The sequence below is a fragment of the Stegostoma tigrinum genome, chromosome 17 (genome assembly GCF_030684315.1).
Source record: "Stegostoma tigrinum isolate sSteTig4 chromosome 17, sSteTig4.hap1, whole genome shotgun sequence".
NCBI lineage: Eukaryota > Metazoa > Chordata > Chondrichthyes > Orectolobiformes > Stegostomatidae > Stegostoma > Stegostoma tigrinum.
The window spans coordinates 26536410-26557712 of record NC_081370.1 but is presented as its reverse complement, the minus strand read 5'-3'; the positions used below and the strand labels follow the sequence as shown (position 1 = coordinate 26557712).

General features: G+C 43.3%; 1 protein-coding gene across 5 annotated transcripts in view; it reads right to left on the bottom strand.

The window, feature by feature from the left end:
- sbf2 (SET binding factor 2) overlaps nucleotides 1-21303 on the bottom strand; it is a 609277-nt gene that overhangs the window by 376710 nt on the left and 211264 nt on the right. For all 5 annotated transcript variants that reach the window (XR_009446846.1, XR_009446845.1, XR_009446847.1 and 2 more), the window contains exon 3: nucleotides 15354-15491. Coding sequence is in view for 2 of the 5 variants with exons in the window: in XM_059652034.1 (XP_059508017.1) it covers nucleotides 15354-15491 (138 nt within the window). In the remaining 3 variants the exon portion in view is untranslated. The remainder of the gene's footprint in view (nucleotides 1-15353; nucleotides 15492-21303) is intronic.

Sequence of the window (21303 nt, the reverse complement as noted above, 5' to 3'; positions counted from 1 at the left end):
GAAGTCCATGTACACCACATCCACTGCTCGATCCTCATCAACCTGTCTCGTGACTTCCTCAAAGAACTCAATAAGATTTGTAAGGCATGACCTGCCCCTCACAAAGCCATGGTGACTCCCTTTTATCTTTATCGAGTGTTCAGAACTTCCTCCCAAACCATAACTCCACCCTGAATGCACTGCAATAGCTACAGATACAGTTTTGATAACGTGACTGCATATCGTACAGTGCAAATAGCATCTTTAAAAATTTCCGCTGTTCTTTCGCAGTTGTTATGCAAATCTTTTGAAGAAGTGACTATTCCCAATGCCTCACTCTACTCATCAGGCTGAACTTGAGAACATGACATAATCACTCAAAATGTCTTGGTACTGCTACAGCTGGTGAATGAAATACACCCTTGCTCTTATCCGATGGTTCAATCTCACTATTCAGCGATCTTTCATTTCAGATACCTGGAATCAGAGTGAGTGCAAGAAAGCAACAAGGAAAATAATTAAATCACTATATAGGCAATGAATTACTTCACAATATATTAGTCACTCTTGTTTTATATCAAATATAGAGCCAATTTGCACAAAATAAAGCCCAACAACCTAGACTGTGGTACGTCAGAGGTAATAGGAAGAAATCATTTAGTCCGTCAAGTATATTCTACCTTTCCTTGGAGCAATACAATCAGTCCCATTCCCCTGCTGTATTTCTCAAATATTCACTAGTTTGTACTCCAAATCATTCACTTCTACACCGACCGTTTCTCAGGAAGCCAGTTCCCAGTCATTACCACTTGTTTCGCAAACTAAGTTCTTCCTCACATCCCTCATACATTTTTTGCTCAAGGCCTTAAATTTCTATTTTCCTAGTCCCTGCATCATCAAATAATAACTGTGTTTACTTATATTATCTAGACCAGTCGTAACATTTTTCCATGTCTATTAAATCTCCCTGTAATATCCTTTATTCCAAGGAGAACAACGCCAGCTTCTCCAATTTAACCTACAAGTTAAAACTCATCATTCCTTGAACAATCCTGGCAAATCTCTTCCGCACCTTCAAATACTGTGGTGACCAGAATTATACATCAATTTAATTTAGGGCACAACCACAGCTTTGTAAGAATGTTCAGCATAATTTGCTGGCTACTAAACAAAAACCTCTATTCAGAGAGAACCAAAATTATATATGCTTAGTTAATTATTTTCGTTCTATGACTTGCCACTTTCAAAGATCTATGCTTGCAAACCCCAGTTCCTGCTGTCCGTGTATACCGTTTGGATCTACGTTGCCTGGTCGTATTACTTCAAAAGGAGGAGTTGAATTCCAGAAGTACGCTGACAGTCACTACCCTTGACATGAAGGCATCAAGCGTGGCATCAAGGCAAGCTAGCAAAACTGAAGTCAAGGGGAATCAGGGGCAAGTTGTCCACTGGTTGGAGCCATAGCTGCTACAAAGAAAGATGGTTGTGATGGTTACAGATCAGTCGTCTCACCTGCAGGATATCCCTGCACAAGTTCCTCAGGGTACTGCCTTGGGCTGATCATCTTCAGCCACCGCATCAATTACTTACCCTCCATGACAAGGTCAGATGTAGGGATGTTCACTGACAACTGCATAAGATTCAGCACCATTCACTATACAGTTACTGAAGCAATTCATGTCCAAATGCTGCACAATCTGAACAATATCCAGGCATGGGTTGATAAGTGGCCAGAGAAGTGCCAGGCAATGACCACTTCCATTAAGAGAGCATCTAACCATCAGTCGTTGACATTCAACAGCTTTTGGTTTACCACTGACCAGAAATTGAATGGATCTGCTACACACAAATGCTGTAGCCACAAGAACAGGTCAGAGTTTACAAAACTGAAACGAGTAACTCAGGTCCTGACTTCTAAAGTCTGCCCATCATGTACAAGGTACACATCAGCAATGTGATGGGATACTCCTCACTTGCCTGGAAAAGTGCAGTTCCAACAGTACTCAAGGAAGATTATCATCCAGGACAAAGCAGTCCACAAAAATTCACTCCCTACACCGGTGATCTTCAGTTGCAGCAGTGTGCACCACCTACAAGGTACATTACAAAAGTTCTCCAAGGCTTCTCAAAAGGACTATCCAAACCCCTGCCCACTACTGTTTAGAAGGACGAGGCCACAGACAAGGGAACACCATCACCTTCAAGTTCCCTGCCAAGCTGCACACCATTCTGATTTGCAAGTATTTCATCAGATCTTCAGTATTGTAGGGTCACAATCCTGGAACTTCCTCTCTAACTGCATTGTGGATCTACCCACAAGGAAATGGATGACAGCAGTTCAAGATGACAACTCACCATCATCTTTCATGGACAATTTGGGATGGGTCAGCTCACATCACAAATTCCATGAGTGCATTTTTAAAAATGCATTAGTTCACACATATAGAGTTACGGAGTTACATTCATAATATACACAGAAACAGACCCTTCAGTACGGCTCATCTGTACCAACCAGACATCCCAATTTGACCAAGTCCCATTTGCCAGCATTTGGCCCATCACTTCAAATATTCCAATTCCAGATGCCTTTGAAATATTGTAATTGCACCCACCTCCACCACCCTCCTCTGGGATCTCTCTCCAAAAACACACAGCACCCTCTGCATGAACAATTTACCCCTCCTTTGTATTTATTACCATCCACCAATTCTGCTAGCCTATTTCCGTTCTGTTAAAGCTTAAAAGCTTCCAGGACCGGATTACACGGTTTCAAAATACAGAGAGGAGTATGGGTGGAAAATTATGGAAGCAGTGACCTTAATCTTTCAATTTACCTTACGTTTGGAAGTCATGCCAATTGACTGATCTGGTGTATCCCTGAACTACGTGGGAATTCAGGGAGGAAATTGAGGGGACCCTTGCAGAAATATTTCTATCATCTATAACTATGGGTGAAGTGCCAGATGGTTGGACAGCAGCTAATGTTGCACCTTTGTTTGAGAAGGGATGTAAAGAGAAATCTGAGAACTACAGACCTATGGGTCTGACTTCGGAGGTAGGTATGTTGGTGGAGGTGATTTTTTAGGATTTTTGCGCATTTGGAGAGGCAAGGACAGATGAGGGATAGTCAGCTTGGTTTTGTGCGAGGAATATCATTTGAGTCATAGAGCTGTCCAGCATGAAAACAGACTCTTCAGTCCAACTTGTCCATGCTGACGAGATAGCCTAAATTAACCTAGTTCCTTTTGGCCAGCATGTGGACCAAATCCCTCTAAACCCTCTCCCCATTCATTCAAACATCCTGATGCCTTTTAAATGCTATATTTGTTCAATAGTCATGAAGTGCTTCAAGGGGTTGGTCATGGCCCACATCACCTCCAGTCTACCAGCCCACCTTGATCCCCTACAGTTTGCCTACTGCCCATAACAGGTCCACAGAGGATGCCATATCCCTAAGCCCCACACTCATCCCTAGAACATCTGGACACAAAGGCACGCACATCAGACTCCTGCTCAGTGACTACAGCTCCGCTTTCAACACCATTAGCTCTTCCAGACTGATCTCAACACTCTGTGACCTTGGTCTAAGCTCTGCCCTCTGCAACTAGATCCTCAGCTTTTTGACCCAGGGGCCACAATCAGAGGATAGGTAACTGCACTTCCTTCACAATAACGCTCAACACTGCAGCCGCCCGAGGACGCGAGCTCAGTCCGCTATTGTACTCAGCTTTTTGACCCAGGGGCCACAATCAGAGGATAGGTAACTGCACTTCCTTCACAATAACGCTCAACACTGCAGCCGCCCGAGGACGCGAGCTCAGTCCGCTATTGTACTCAGCTTTTTGACCCAGGGGCCACAATCAGAGGATAGGTAACTGCACTTCCTTCACAATAACGCTCAACACTGCAGCCGCCCGAGGACGCGAGCTCAGTCCGCTATTGTACTCAGCTTTTTGACCCAGGGGCCACAATCAGAGGATAGGTAACTGCACTTCCTTCACAATAACGCTCAACACTGCAGCCGCCCGAGGACGCGAGCTCAGCCCGCTATTGTACTCTCTGTACACCTACAAATGTGCTACTAAGTTCACTGAGAACATCACCATAGTGGGACGGATATCTACCAACAAGTCAAACTACAGTAGGAAGATAGAGGGCTCGGTGACTTGATGCAATGAAAACCATCTGTCTCTGAATGTTGGCAAAACTGAAGAACTGATTAAAACCGAAAGGACTACGGATGCTGTAAATCAGGACAAAAACAAATTCGCTGGAAAAGCTCAGCAGATATGAAAGCATCTGTGAAGGAAAAAAAATAGAGTTAATGTTTTGGGTCTGGTGACCCTCCCTCAGAACTGATGGTGGCTGGGAAAACGTCAGTTGATATGCAGAAAAAAAAGGGAGGTGGGTGCGATAGGGAGTAAACGATAGGACAGAACCCAAAGAGAGAGAAAGACAATTGGACAGACAAAGGAGTTGCTAACAATCAGGCTGCGAGGCTGAATAGTTGTTAATGGGGACTGTTAGTGACTAACAACAGGGGGTGTGTAATGGCAGGCTATGTGGTAACAAGGCCTGGTGTGTTGGGTATGGGATGGGGGGCTAGGACATGGGAGAGTTTCGGCCCTAAAATTATCAAACTCAATATCAAGTCCAGAAGGCTGTAGAGGCCCCAAACGGAAAATGAGGTGTTGCTCCTCCAGCTTGCGTTGGTCTTCGCTGCAAAACTGCAACAGGCCACAGACAGAGATATTGACCAGGGAGCAGGGTGGTGCATAGAAGTGGCAGGCATCAGGTGGTTCAGGGTCTTCTTTGCAAGCAGAACGTTGATCTTCTGCAAAGCGGAAGTGAAGCTGATGAAGAAAGGAACCACCGAAATGTCCACCTTCTTTCTCAACCAAGGAATCCTCACCTCCATTGTTGACAGGGCCCTCAACCAGGTTCGATCCATCTCCCACCCTTATCCCTTTCTCTTCCCGCCCACAACAGCCATAAGGCTCCCATTAAGTTCACCTACCATCCCAACTGCATCCACATCCAGAAGATCATCGGACACCATTTCCGCCACCTCCGATGAGATGCCATCACCTCACACATTTTCCCCTCCTCTCCCTTGTCCGCCTTCTGCAGGGACTGTTCCTTCCGGGACACCCTGGTCCACCCCCAATACCTCCCTACAGCCCTACGGCACCTTCCCCTGTAACCGGCGAAGGTGCAACGTCTGCTCATTTACCTCCTCTCTCCCCAGTATTCAAAGGCCTAAACATACCTTCCCGGCAAAGCAACACTTCACTTGCATTTCTCAGAATCTAGTCTACTGCATTTGTGCTCACAATGTGGTCTCCTCTACACTGGGGAAACTAAATGTTGACTTGGCAACCGCTTCGCAGAACATCTACGTTCTGCTTGCAAAAAGGGCCCTGAGCCACCTGTTGTCTGCCATTTCAATGCACCACCCAGCTCTCTGGCAAACATGTGTCTCTGGCTTGCTAGTGTTCCAGTGAAGCCCAAGGCAAGCTGCAGCAACAACGCCTCATTTTCTGCTTGGGGGTCCTACAGCCCCCCAGAGTTCAATAATTTTAGGACCTAAACACTCCCATGTTCCAGCCCCCTACCCCACACACCAGGCCTTGTTACCACATAGCCTGTCATTACACGCCCCCTGTTACTAGTCACCAACAGTCCCCATTAACAACTATTCACCCTCCCAGCCTGACTGTTACCAACTCCTTTGTCTAACAAACTGTTTTAGTCTCTCTTTCAACTTTATCCTATCATTTACTCCCTACCGCACCCACCTCCCATTTTCTGCATATAAATGACGTTTTCCCAGCCACCATCAGTTCCGAGGAAGGGTCACCAGACCCAAAACGTTAGCATCTGTTAAGGAATAAACAGAGTTGCCAGACTTGCAGAGCTTTTTCACGGAATTGTTTTTTGTTACTAAAGAACTGATTATCAACTTCAGAAAGAAAGGAGGAGAGCATGCCCCTATATACATCAATGGAACTGAGGCTGACAGGGTGAAATGCATCACGTTCCTCAGAGTGATGATAACCAGTGACCCGTCTTGGACTTCCCAAGTAAATGTAACAGTCAAGAAAGCACAGAAATGCCTCTTCTTCCTCAGGTGACTCTGGAAATTTGGTACATCCATGAGGTCCCTCACCAACTTCTATAGATGCACCACTGAAAAGGATACTGTCTGGGTGCATAATGGCCTGGTAACTGCTCCGCCCAGCACCACAAGAAATTACAGAAGGTTGTGTGCACAGCCCAGACCATCACTGCAGCCATACTTTCATTCTATTGGACTCTATTTACATGGCTTGCTGCCGTGGAAAGAGAACCAACATCAAAGAGTCATTGCACCTCAGTAATGATCTCCTACAACATCTTCCGTCAGGGAAAAGATATAGAAGCCTGAACACACTGATGCAGGTTCAGGAACAGCTTCTTTCTGGCCGTTATTGGACTGTCAGCTCTAGCCTCAAATAACGTAACCTATATGCCTCCAAGTCTTCACAGATAATGGGAACTGCAGATGCTGGAGAATCTAAGATAGCACAGTGTGAAGCTGGATGAACACAGCTGGCCAAGCAGCATCTCAGGAGCACAAGTGCTGACGTTTCGGGCCTAGGCCCTTCATCAGAGAGGGGGATGGGGAAAGGGTTCTGAAATAAATAGGGAGAGAGGTGAGGGCGGACCAAAGATGGATAGAGGAGAAGATAGGTGGAGAGGAGAGTATGGGTGGGGAGGTGAGGAGGGGATAGATCAGTCTGGGGAGGACGGACAGGTCAAAGAGGCGGGATGAGGTTGGTAGGTGGGAAATGGAGGTGCGGCTTATGGTGGGAGGAGGGGATAGGTGAGAGGTAGAACAGGTTAGGGAGGCGGGGACAAGCTGGGCTGGTTTTGGGATGCAGTTGGGGGGGAAGGGGAGATTTTGAAGCTTGTGAAGTTCACATTGATACCATTGGGCTGCAGGGTTCCCAAGTGGAATATGAGTTGCTGTTATGCCACAGTGATGCCACCCAAAGGTTGCAGGAACAGCAACTCATATTCCGCTTGGGAACCCTGCAGCCCAATGGTATCAACGTGGACTTCACAAGCTTCAAAACTTCCCCTCCCCAGACTGACCTATCCCCTGCCCACCTCCCCACCTATCTTCTCCTCTATCCATCTTCGGTCCACCTCCTCCTCTCTCCCTATTTATTTCAGAACCTTCTCCTCAACTCCCTCTCTGATGAAGGGTCTAGGCCCGAGACGTCAGCTTTTGTGCTCCTGAGATGCTACTTGGCCTGCTGTGTTCATCCAGCTTCACACTGAGTTATCTTGCCTCCAAGTCTTTCTGATCTGTCCATCCTTTGCTTGCTGTAATCTGCCTGTACTGCTCATAAACAAAGCTTTTCACTGTATTTCATGCATGTTACAATGAAATCAATCAATCAAGCCTCCACCACTTCTTCTGGCAGCTCATTCCATACACACACTATCTTCAACGTGGAAAAAGTTTCCCCTCAGTCCCTTTTAAATCTTTTCGCCCTATGACCTTAAACCAATGTCCTCCAGTTCTGGACTCAACCGAAGGTAAAAAGGCCTTGGCTATTCGACCTATCCGTGCCCTTTATAATTTTATACTCCTCTAAGGTCACGCTTAGAGTTCCAACACTCCAGGAAAAATAGTCCCAGCCTATTTAGCCTCTCCCTATAGCTCAAACATCCTTGTAAATCTTTTCTGAACCCGTTCAAGTTTCACAACATCCTTCCTAAAGCGGGGAAATGAGAACGGAATGCAGTATTCCAATAGTGTCCTAACCAACGTCTTCCACTGCCACAACATGACCTCCCAAGTCCTATACTCAATGCACTGATCAATAAAGGCAAGAATAACAAACACCTTCTTCACTATCCTGTCTACGTGTGACTCCACTTTAAAGGAAATATAAACTTGCACTCCAAGGTCTCTTTTTTGAGCAACACTCCCCAGGGTCTTACCATTAAGTGTAAGAGTCCTTGGATTTGCCTTTCCAAAATGCAGCGTTTATCTAAATTAAATTCCACTTGCCACTCCTTGGTCCATTGGCCCAACTGATCAAGATCCCGTTGAACTCTGAAGCAATCTCCTTCACTGCCCACTTCACCAATAATTTTGGTATCATCTGCAAAACTTACTAACCATATCTCCTAATGTTCATATCCAAATTATTTAAATAAATTACTAAAAGCACTGGGGTCCAGCACCAATCCTTGTGGCACACCACTAGTCACAGGTCTCGAGTCTGAAACGCAACCCTCCACCACGACACTTTGTCTCCTACCATTAAGCCAGTTCTGTATCAAAATGGCTAGTTTTCTCTGTATTCCATGTGACCTAACCTTGTTAACAATCTACCATGTAGCACCTTATTGAAGTCTATACAGATAACGTCCACTGCTCTGCCTTGATCACTCCTCTGTGTTACTTCTTCAAAAGTTAGTGAGACATGATTCCCCACCCACAAAGCTGTGTTGATGGCCCCTAACGAGTCTTTGTCTTTCCAAATACATGTAAATCCTGTCCCTCAGGATTCCTTCCAACAACACAGCATGGAGCTAGAGGAACGCAGGTCAGGTAGCATCAGAGGAGTAGGAAAGTTGATGTTTCAGGTCAGGACCCTTCTTCAGAAGGGCTCTCCAGTTCTGAAGAAGGGTTCCGACCCAAAACGTCAACCTTCTGACTCTTATGAAGCAGCCTGACCTGTTGTGTTCCTCCAGCTCCACACTGTCTCTGGCTCCAGTATCTGCAGTTCTTGCTATCTCTGAGTGACTTACTTCCGACCAACCTATCCACTCCTTATGTCAGACTCACTAGTCTACAGTTCCCTGGCTTTCCCTTACCACCAATTGTGGCATCACACTAACCAACCTCCAGTTTTCCAGCAACTCAGCTGCGGCTATCAATGATTCAAATAATTCACCAAGTGGTGCAGGAATCACTTCCCTAGCTTCCTACAGAGTTCTAAGGTACACCCGATCAGGTCCCGGGCGTGTATCCAACTTTAAGTGCTTTGAGGCATCCAGCACCATCACCTCTGCAGCATGGATATTTTTCAAAATGGCAAAACTTATTTCTCCAAATTTTCATGCTTCCACATCCTTCTCCACAGTAAACAGTGCTGCAAAACATTTATGTCTCACAAACATATTTTAAGTTTTTGAGGAAGTAACCAAAAAGGACAGAACGATAGACACTGCATGATAGAATAATTAGCAAAGTTAGATCACTTCGGATTCAGGGTGACCTTGCCAATTGGATACAAAACCGGTTTAACAGGAGGAAACAGAGTTATGCTGGAGGGCTGTTTTTCGGATGAGAGGCCGGTCACCAATGGTGTTTCACAAGGATTGGTACTGAGTCCTCCTTTGTTTATCATTTGTATGAATGATTTAGATAAGAACACAAAAGACATGTTTGGTAATGGTTTGTGGATGACACCAAAATTGGGATAGTGGACAGTGAAGAAGGTTATCTAAGATTACAAAGAGACCTTGATCAATGGGTTAATAGGCTGAAGAGTGGCAGATGGAGTTTAATTAGGATAAATGCGAGGTATTACAGTTGGTAAAACAAATACGGGCAGGACTTTATACAATTAAAAGTAGGACGTTGGACATTGTTGCACTGCAGAGACAAAGCAGTTAAGACCAATTATTCTTTCATGTTTACATCACAAATAGAAGGGGTGATTAAGGCAGCATTTGGCACACTTGCTTTCATTGCTCAGACCTTTGAGAACAGAAGTTGGGATGTTATGTTGAGGCTGAGGCCTAACCTGGAGTACGATGTCCAGTTCTGGTCTCCCTGTTTAGGAAGATTACTACTACTAAGCTGGAGAGAGTTCAGAAAAGATTCACCAGAACATGGCCAGGAATGGACGGCTTGATTTATCAGTAGAGGTTGGATAGCTTGGGACTTTTTTCACTGCAGTGTAGGAGGTTAAGGGATGATCTTATAGAGGTTTATAAAATTATAAGGGCCATAGATATGGTGAAGATCATGTCTTTTCCCTAGGGTGGGGAATTTCAAGACTAGGGGGTATATTTTCAAGGGAAGAGGAGAAAGATCTTTTTTAAAAAATGAGGGGTTTTCAAAAAAACATTCAAAATGATTCTTTTGTGGAACGAACTGCCAGGGGAAGTGCTGGACGTGGGTACCGTTACAACATTTAAAAGACATATGGATAAATACATAAATAAGAAATATCTGGAGGGATATGGGTCTAGTTTAGTTTGCAACTATGATCAGCATGGACTGGTTGACTTAAAGGATCAGTTTCCATGCTACGTGACTATGACCGGAGAACTAGAAAAGCTCCAGCCATACACAAAAAGGAATGCAAGGATAAGCACTGTAATGGCAAGTCAGTATGTTTAATCTTTGTGGTGGGAAAGCCTGTAAAAATGATAATCTGGGAGGCAGATTGTCACTTGGACAAATGTGAATGAATTAGAAAAGCCAATACATATTGGCAAAAAGCAAATAGTATTTAACAGACTTGACCTTTTAAATTAGTTAACAGGGAGTGCTCATGAGAGTAACATGGCTGTGTGTATAAGTGTTCTTTCAAAATGTTAATTTAACTGGCTTGTCAGAAAAGTTGAAGCTCATGGAATCAAAGCAACAGTGACAACACAGATACAAAGTGGGGTTTGTTCTCGGGACCCAAGCAATGGCAAACAATTAGTTGTTTTTCAGAATGGAGGATGGCATATAGTGAGCTTTCATAAGGATCAATATTACAACTACTGCTTTAGTTGCTATGAATCAGTGACCTGAACTTGGGTGTTTAGGGTGCAATTTCAAAATTCATAAAGTACAAATTCAAATTGTACAGGTGATGCAAAACTTGAAAGTATTGCTAACTGTGATGAACAGAGTGACAGACTTCAAGAGGGCTTAAAATAGGGCACAGAAGTCAGCGATAGCCAGCAACAGCTGAGATTTAATGCAAAGAAGTGTGAAACAGTATTGTTTGTTTGGAAGAATGAAGTAATGTCAATCAAAGGATACAATTTTAATGGGAGTTTAAATGACTTGATAAGGTCCCAACAAGTAAAATTGAAATGCATGGGTTTGGGGTTCGTGTACAGACATGGACAGAGAACTGTTTGGCAGGCAGGAAATAAACAGTAGGAATAAATTCTTATTTTTCCAAGCGGCAGGCAGTGACCAATTGGGCACCACAAGGATCAGTGCTTGAACCCTAACTAGTCACAATATATATTAGTTAATTGATGACGGATCGAAAGTAATACGTGATTTGAAGAACTTGAATGAGTGAGAAAAAACATGGCAGTTGAAGTATAATGTAAATAAATGTCATGTTTGTAGCAAAAACAGGAAGTCAGATTATCTGAACAGTGACAAAATCAGGAAAAAGGGAAGATCAACAAGAACTGGATATCCTTGTACAACAGTCACTGAAAGCATGCAGGTGCAGCAGGAAGTGAAGGCGATGAATGGTATGTTGGCCTTCATAGCGAGAGGATTCAAGTACAGGAGTAAAGATCCTTGTGACAATTGTAAAGAGCCTTGGTGAGGCTATATTTAGAGTATTGTGTGCAATTTCGATCTCCTTATCTGAGTAAACATGTTCTGGCTATGGAGGGAGTGCAACAAATCTTGATTGTCCTCAGTCATGGAATGATTGGACTGACATATTAAGAAAGATTGAATTGATTTGGACTATACTCACTGAAATTGAAAAGAGTGAAGACTGATCTCATAGAAACACAAGTAATTCTAGCAGAATGAGACCAGATAAATGCAAGGAGAACATTCCTGGTGGCCAGAGAGTCCAGAACCAGGGGCCACAGTCTAAGGATACGGGGTAGACCTGAAATGAGGAGAAATTTCTTTGGTCAGGTGATATCGACCCTGGAATTCTACGTCACATAAACTGTCTGAGACTTTTTGTTTTCAAGAAAGAGTTAATATAGCTGTTAAAGGCATCACAGAGCATGGGGAGAAAGTGGAAACAATATTGAGGTTGATGATCAGCCATGGTCATACAGAATGGCAAAGCAGGCTAAAAGAGCTGTATGGCTCCTGTTCCTATTTTCCATGTTTCTAGGAGCTGAAAAACCTGAGGATATGTGTGCCCAAATCACTGAAAGGAGAGAGCCATATTGATAAAGTGGTTAACATGGCACATGCGATCTTGGGCCTTACAAATAGAGGAACATCATTCAAAAGCAAGAACATGATGAAAAAAACATGAAAGACTGGCTCATCTTCAACTGATGTAGTGTTCCCAATTCTGGACACCATATTTCAGGAAGTTTGAAGATATCAGAGAGAAAGCAGAAAAGATAATACGAGAATGATTTCCAGGATGAAGAATTTCAGCTACGTGGATGGATTAGTGAAGCCGAGTCTATTCTTTTCAGAAAAGAAAAGGGTAAGAAAAGAAAATTAATATGATTACTCAAATTCACGATGAATCCAGACAGTGTGGAAGCAGTCATTCCCATTAGCAACAGAGTTGAGGACCAGAGTAGACCAACTTAAGGTGAATGGCAAAATAATGACAAGCCTTTAGGATTGTGAGCACACAGCCAGAAAATATGGAGGACACTGATTCAATCAGGCTTCAAACAACTGGATAATGTCCTAAAGAGAATAAAAACATTCTAAGGCTACAGGGGAGTGGGCAGAAACTGTGACTAGCTTAAGTTTTTCTCGCCTAGCAGAGACACAATGGGCTGAATGGCCTCCTACTGCACTGTAGCCATTACGGATAACAACTTTTCAGCAAAAGGAAAATTAGTCGAGTTGCTCTATAAAACAATCTTCATTGTTCAATTTGTAAATAAATACACCTTACTTAAAATCCAAGCTTAGAATTTTAATCTCCAATTCAGATAATATATGTTCCATCTCCCTGGCACAAAACTAAATAAAAATTAACGTCACTCTTTCTGAAGTTAACTTGTACTGATTAAACAACTTTCATATTCTTTGCATGCTGTATTTGAGACCTTTACACTGTAATCTTGAAGGTTGCTGTTTTTTGCTAAATGTTCTTTATGTTCATGCAGTACAAGGACAACAATGGGGCTTAGCATATTATTTGGTCATGAGAATGGAATTCAAAGCATGTAACTTATCTCAATAAATTCATAATTGTGGTGTCTGACCAGAAGAACCTTGAACTTAATATGTTTAGCAACTGATGTCTACATGACAGATTGTCCAGAGAAGGAAATGGAAGCTATCTATAAAGGTTCCAGGTCAAACTTTAGGGGTAACTGTGCAAAAGGAACATCAGTCTGATGATAAAAACACTGCAGTACCATAATCCACATTCCATTTTATAATTTAGGATGGAGGTAATAAACTAAAGGCCTTAACCTCACATTAACATTCACAAACAAAGGCCTTTGCACAACATTCTGTTTATAATTATTATCTGAAGAAATATTCTGGAATGATAATTTAGTTCAGACTTATCTTGAACTTGTTTTGATGCATTTCAATTAAGTAACAAGTCAGCTGCCAAAAATGTTTCTTGTACAAATGGACTATAACAATGTTCTTGGAGTTTTAGAAACATTAATTAATTAAAAAATTATTATACTTGGTGACAAATTGTATGTAATAGTTTGACAGGATTAGCAAACAGGCCTCTGGAACCATATTTAAATTTTCTCCACTTTAAGCACATTGTTCCTGGGTAGCAGATATTACCTTTTGTAAAAGATAATGTTAACATTATTTTTGAAATTCAATATAAACACAAGACATTTTATATAATCACATTAGATACTTTCATATAATTCTACTTTTAAGCACTCTCCATGATCAGAACTTTTAAAGTGTACTGTGCTCCAAATTCTCCATTGTTTAATGTCAACCTTCTAAATCAGAGCAATTCACATCATAATACCTTATAATTCACTTGTCTCAGTTTTGAAAGGAAAAATCAACATCAACAATAACACATCAGAGAATAAAGGCCTTAAAATTCATCATTTTTGTCCCAGTTTTACCCCAGATGTTCCAAGGACCTCTTCAATATTGACCTCATCATAAACGTCATTTGTAATAATCACTGGCAAAGGTTCAGGAATTCCTCAGAACTGATATTTTGTTATCCATCTGTTGAGACACATTATTATACATCTCTGGAGCAGCTGAGACTTGAAACTGGGCCTCATGGCTCAAAGGTAGGGACATCACTACTGTACCACAAGTGCCCAAAGTTGTTTGGTCACAGTCCGGTTCTAATCAAGGTTTTTTGTTATTTTTGCACTCAAGTAGAGTTTTAGATCCATTCCAATCAACCTATTCACAGATTTTCTCACACACTTTGAGCAGATGGGACTTGGGCCTGGGCATTCTGGGTCAGTGGTAAGGACATTACCACTGTACCACAAGAGCCCTCGATAATCATTTTTAGATATTTTTGGATCAGCTAGGTCAGAGATATTACAACACACTTCTGAAGCAGGTGGGACTGAACTCTGGCCTCTGGCTCTGAGGTAGGTCCACTACCACTGTACAATGTCCAGCACCAATTGCAACTCAAACACTAAAGCAGTTGGAATCCAAGTGCAACAATAACTGGACAACACTCAGACTTGCATCAATAAGTATTATGTAACATTCGCATCACATATGTGCCAGGCAATAAGCATCTCCAACAGGAGACATCCAACCATCACCCTTGATATTCATGAAGAATCCGTCAACTATCAACATCCTACCACTGGTGAGCTAGCCAAATACTGTGGTCAAAAGACCTGGTCAGGGGCTAAGAAGTCTGTATCTCGAATCTTACACCCTGGCTCCTTAAAGCCTATTCACCTTTTACAAGGCAAGTATGGGACTGAGTATTCTCCATCGACGTGAATGAGTACAACTCCAACATTCAATAAGCACAGCATCATCAGGAACAAAGCAGCTTTCTTGATTAGTGCTCTACCTCAGAAATCTTCAACATTTATTTCCTCCACCACCGACAGAGTGGCAGCAGTGTGCATCACCTACAAAATGCACTGCAATAATGCACCAAGGCACCTTAAACAACCCCTACCAAGCCAGCCACCTCGATCACCAAGAAAGACAAGAGCAGCAGACAAGAACACCACTACCTCCAAGGCACACACAATTCTTACTTTGAAACAATATTGCCAGAGCTTCGCTGTCAGTGGGTCAAGATACTGCAATTCCCTTCCTGACAGTACTGTCCTAGGTCTGCAATCTGCCCAGCACTGCCAGCTTCATTCTTTAAACTATCCTTTCATACATTCCCTCTCCCCAGAAGCCTACTGTGAACTATTAACTGCAACGTAAAGTAAGATGAATTAAATAAGAAACTCAATGGACTTACTTGCAAATTAATTTCTGCTTCATAAAATGTTAGACATGCACAGTAGTGCCGATCCGAGTCAATGTCTGTCAAAACCACCACAAAGTACGTTGGTTGCTTTCGTTCAGTGGACAGCTGCCAGCCACCAGGTTGACAAAACTAGAATTGAAAACAAATAATGAACAGAGTCAGGGCACAATTTTGTTTCTCAAATGTTTTGAAAAAGGTAATAAGCCAACGGCTCAAATATAAAATGCTACTTGCCAGTGCACTGAAAAATTCCAATGTTGGGTATACTACATTTTCAATTTGTTAGAAATTTTAATTTAAAACAGGTATTTCAAAATAGTCAGCAGATCAGGCAACACAGACTCTATTAACCACACTGACATTCTTTGATCAGAACCAGAAAAAAGTTCCTTTCAAGCTCTGACTGTCATCCACCTGAAATATTGGGTCAGATGATCCAGGGAGTGGCAGTCTCACACAGTTTGCCATTCGAGCTTCTTCTAGAAAAAGACAGGGCAAGGCTCCGCTCAGCTGTCTCATTTTCTACTTTCGTGTTTGCAGGAACATTTCCAGAAACTACAGAATTTTGAAAGGTAACCACCAATGCACCCAACTGTGGCTAGCCACCACCTTCAACATTCTGTGATGAAGCTCATCTGGTCCAAGCGGTTTGTCAAAGTTTTATGCAGTATTTCAAGTACTACTTTGTTTTTGCAGAGATCATTTTCTTCAGTCTCTCAAGGCCCTTGGTCACCTAGTATTTCTAACAGTTTCCATCTCTTCTTTCATGTAGAGTGATGCAAAGTTAATTTAAATTTTCTGCCATTTCACTGTTTCTCTCTTTAAATGTCTCCTATCTCCAACTTAATGAGCTCAATTTTGACTGAGCTCATCCTTTTAATACCTAACACAGCTCTTACAGTAAGCTTTCTGCTTCTCACTAGTTTACATTCATATTCTCTTTTCCTTTCATAACCAGTTTCTTTTACTTCCTTCGCTGGACTCTACATTGATTCCAAACCTCAGGGTTACAAATTTTATTTTGATGATGATAGATAGTACATTGATGAGGCAGAGGTGGCTGGGTGACATCTGTCTTGCTTTTTGTGTACAGGGCACGCCTGGTCAACCTTTGCAACTAATACAGGACAGCTTAGTGAGGGGATGCAACTAGTTGTGGAATGTGTCTTCAGTATTGTTACCGGAAAGCCAAAACCACGTCACCAGAGGATTAGTCTAAATCTCTGGATTAGTAGTCCAGTGACAATATTTCTATGCCACCATATCCCCTCAATTTAATACAATTTTCTAAGACAAAACACAGTCTACTAATAAATACTGCTGGCAAAGCTTCTTCTCATTCTTTTCAGCTCTATGCTGTCCATTCATATGAAAAATCTAAAGTGAAAGTATAAGGAATTATTTAAAAATGTTCAAACATCACAATTGCATATTTCGTAAGGGAATGGTCAGAACCAAGATAAAATCAGAGCTCATCAACAGGTTCCTTAGTTTCTTCCATCAGTGTATCCCCCATGAAACCAATGTTGTGAGCCATAAAAGGAAGTGATAGAGACAGGTACAATTATAACATTAAAAGACTTTTGGACAGGTACATGGATAGGAAAGGTTTGCAGAGATATGGGCCAAACAGAGGCAAACAGAACTAGTTTTTAGGAAATCTGGTAGGCATGGCCCAGTTGGGCCAAAGGGTCTGCTCTGTGCTATATGATTCTATGTCAGCAAAGAACCAATCCTACTTGAGCCACAATACAGACAGCAATTAATATTAAAATATGAACTTTACGAGGCCAGTATGTCTTAGAACTAGGTGTAGAGCTGGATGAAAATAGCAGGCCGAGCAGCATCAGAGTTGCAGGAAAGCTGACGTTTTGGGTCAAGACCCTTCTTCAGTAATGGGGGAGGGGAAGGGGATTCTGAAATAAATAGGGAGAGAGGGGGAGGCGGATGGAAGATAGATAAAGGAGCAGATATTTGGAGAGGAGATAGACAGGCCAAGGAGGCAGGGACAGAGCCAGTAAAGGTGAGTGTAGATGGGGAGTTAGGATGTGGTTTGGTCAGTCCAGGGAAGACGGGCACGTCAAGGAGGTGGGGATGAGATTGGTAGGTGTGAGATGGGTGTGGGGGTTGACGTGGGAGGAGTTGATACTGGGGAGAAAGGACAGACAAGTCACGGAGGCGGGGATAAGCTGGGCTGGTTTTGGAATGCAGTCAGTGGCGGGGAGATTTTGAAGCTTGTGAAGTCCACATTTATAACATTGGGCTACAGGGTTCCAAAGCAAATATGAGGTGCTGTTCTTGCAACCTACAGATGGCATCATTGTGGCACTGGAGGAAGCCCAGGATGGACATGTCGTCCAAGGAGTAGGAGAGGCAGTTGAAGTGGTCCACAACTGGGACGTGCAGTCGTTTGTCGTGAACTGAGCATAGGCGATCCACAAAGCCGTCTCCAAGCCTCCGCTTGGCTTCCCCCATGCAGAGGAGGCCACATTGGGAACAGCAGATACAGTATACCATGTTAGCAGATGTGCAGGTGACCATTTGTTTAATGTGCAAAGACTTTTTGGGGCCTGGGATGGGGGTGAGGGGAGAGGTGTAGGTGCAGGTGTACACTTTCTGCGGTTGCAGGGAAAAGTGCAAGAGGTGGCGGAGCAAGTGCAAAGTGTGGAGCGGACAAGGGAGGCACCAAGAGAGTGGTCCCTCTGGAAGGCAGGTATGGGTGGGGAGGGAAAAATGTCCTTGGTAGTGGGGTCAGATTACAGGTGGCGGAAGTAGCAGAGGATAGACAATGGACAATAGGTACTGGAGAAGGCCATTCGGCCCTTCGAACCAACACCACCATTCATTATGATCGTGGCTGATCATCCACAATCAGTATCCTGTTCCTGCCTTATCCCCATAATCCTTGATTCCACTATCTTTAAGAGCTCTATCCATCTCTTTCTTGAAAGTATCCAGAGAGTTGGCCTCCACTGCCTTCTAGGGCAGAGCATTCCATATGTTCACCACCCTCTGGGTGAGGAAGTTTTTCCTCAACTCTGTTCTAAATGGCCTACCCCTTATTTTTAAAACTGTGTCCTCTGGTTCTGGACTCCTCCATCAGCGGAAACATGCTTCCTGCCTCCAGAGTGTCCAATCCCTTAATAATCTTATACGTCTCAATCAGATCGCCTCTCATCCTCCTAAACTCAAGTGTATGCAAGCCCAGTTGCTCCAATCTTTCAACATATGATAGTCCCGCCATTCCTGGAATTGACCTCGTGAACCTACGCTGCACTCCCTCAATAGCCAGAATGTCCTTCCTCGAATTTGGAGACCAAAACTGCACACAATACTCCAGGTGTGGTCTCATCAGGGCCTTGTACAGCTGCAGAAGGACCTCTTTGCTCCTGTACTCTCTTCCTCTTGTTATTAAGGCCAACATGCCATTAGCTTTCTTCACTGCCTGCTGTACCTGCATGCTTGCTTTCATTGACTGATGTACTAGAACACTGAGATCCCCTTTACATAACTTGACTCCATTTAGATAGTAATCTGATGATGCTTTGGATCTGGAGGTTGGTGGGATGGTACGTGAGGATGAGAGAGATTCTGTTTTTCTTGTTATTGCAGGGAGGGGGTTGGGGGATGAGTTGCAGAAAACGCAAGAGATACAGTCGATGGTTTTTTGACCACTGTGGAGAAGTTACAATCCTTAAAATTGATGACATCAAGGATGCAGATGCGGCAGAGGCAATGGAATTGGGAATAAGGGATGACATTTTTGCAGGAAGGCGGGTGAGAGCAGATGTATTCTAAATAGCTGTGGGAGTCAGGAGGCTTGAAATAGATATCGGTTTCCAGTTGGTTGCCAGAGCTGGAAACAGAGGTCCAGGAAAAAGAGGGAGGTATCGGAGATGGTCCAGGTGAACTTAAGGTTGGGGTGGATGGTGTTAGTAAAGTGGATGAACTGTTTGAGCTCCTCGTGGGCGCATGAAGTGGCACTGATACAGTCATCGATATAACAGAGGAAGAGGTGGAGGTAGGGCCAGCATAGCTTCGGAAGAAGGATTGTTCCACGTATCCTACAAATGTACAAACAGACCAACTCCCATCCTAGAGGGGATTTAGTGGAGATGTACGGGATGGTCGGAGGATTGGGTGGGGTGGATGGTGAGAGTCTTTTTCCAAGGATGATGACTTCAGCTTGTATGGGGGAGCGTGGCTGCAAATTGAGGGGTGATGGATTTGGGACGGATGTCAGAGGCAGGTTCTTTACTCAGAGTGGTAAGGGCGTGGAACGCCCTGCCTGCCAATGTAGTTATGTCAGCCACATTAGGGGCATTTAAACAGTCCTTGGATAAGCATATGGATAATGATGGGATAGTGTAGGGGGAGGGGCTTAAATTAGTTCAGAGGTCGGCTCAACATCGAGGGCCAAAGGGCCTGTTCTGCGCTATACTGTTCTATGTAACTACCTACCTAAACTTACTTTTACTGGCTCCATCTCTACCTCCTTGACCTGTCCGTCTCCTCTCCAACTATCTGCTCCTTAATCCATCTTCCATCTACCTCCACCTCTCTATTTATTTCAGAATCCCCTTTCCCTCCCCCATATCTAAAGAAGGGTCCAGACCTGAAACGTTCACATTCTTGCTCCTCTGATGCTACTTGGCCTGCTGTATTCATTCAGCTCTACCCCTTGTTATCTCATTCTCCGGCATCAGCAGTTCCTACTCTGAATGTTTTAGGACTGTTTGTTTAATTTAAAGTGAAACAGAGCAGTGGTTGACTTGAACCACTCCAAATGCTGCTCAATAAAAAGGTTAGTTGTTTAGTTGTGTTTGGGGGGGGGGGGGGGGGGGGGGGGGGGGGGTGGGGGGGGAGAGAATGACAATGATATCCAGCAAAACATTCACACCAGTAAATAATAACCTGGACAACAGTTGATAGATGTTTAGTTTCTAAGTTTCAGACAGGTATTAGAAATGTGGCTTTATAAAGAATTATACACTAAACTGCCTATTTAATTCCAAGATAGAATTTGGACAGTCTAACTATTTCTAGGAAGAGATAGGAAGGCATGACCATGAATGAAGTAGATAAGAAACAGGAAATTGTGATGGTGCAGAAGCCCAACCCTTGTCATTATCAAACAAATTTAAAATGCTCACTTGCGTGGATGAATGCAAGGTCAGCAGAGAAATGGCGTGCGCACACGCAATGAGGTGTTGGTGGGTGAGTTGGAATGGTGTGGTAGTTGGGGATAGTACAGTTGAGACAGGGGGAGTGATAAACACCCTTCTGTGCAGACATGACCACGGGTGCAGAAGTCCATTTAACCTACCTGGTACCAGAGTTCAAAATATCTGTTCAGGTTTAGACAGGAAGTCAGAGAAGTAGGGGTGAATCCAGTTCTCATTGCTCTTAAATGTACTAATGACATTGGGAGGATTAGATAAAGGCTCTGCTTAGACCCTATGAGGAACTCGGCACCAAACTGAACAAGTGAACATCAAGAGTAATAATCGCTAGATCGTCTGAGCAATGTGTCATTTGGCAGTGGGCACATAAGTTAGTCACGTGAACGCATAGCTCAAAGACTGTTGTGGGAAAAGTGGGCTCCAGTTCATGGGACACGGGTGGGTCAAAGTGGTGACAACGTAATTGGGTTGAGCTCTACTTGAACCATGCTGAGACCACAGTTCCAGCAAACCATATAGCTGGGAAAACAGACAGGGTTTTACTTAAGCAATGGCAGTGAAGGATCAAGCTTGGGTAGATGAAGCAAGGCAGAACATAAAAATAGTAACACTGGTCACAGAATGACAAAAGGAGGTTCAAGTGCACAGAATTTATAACAAAGTAAACTAAATGATAGCACACAATGAAGGAAATAAATATGAACTGATAGCAATTACAGAGAGACTTGGCTGTGTAGTGACAAGGGGCAGATCCTGAA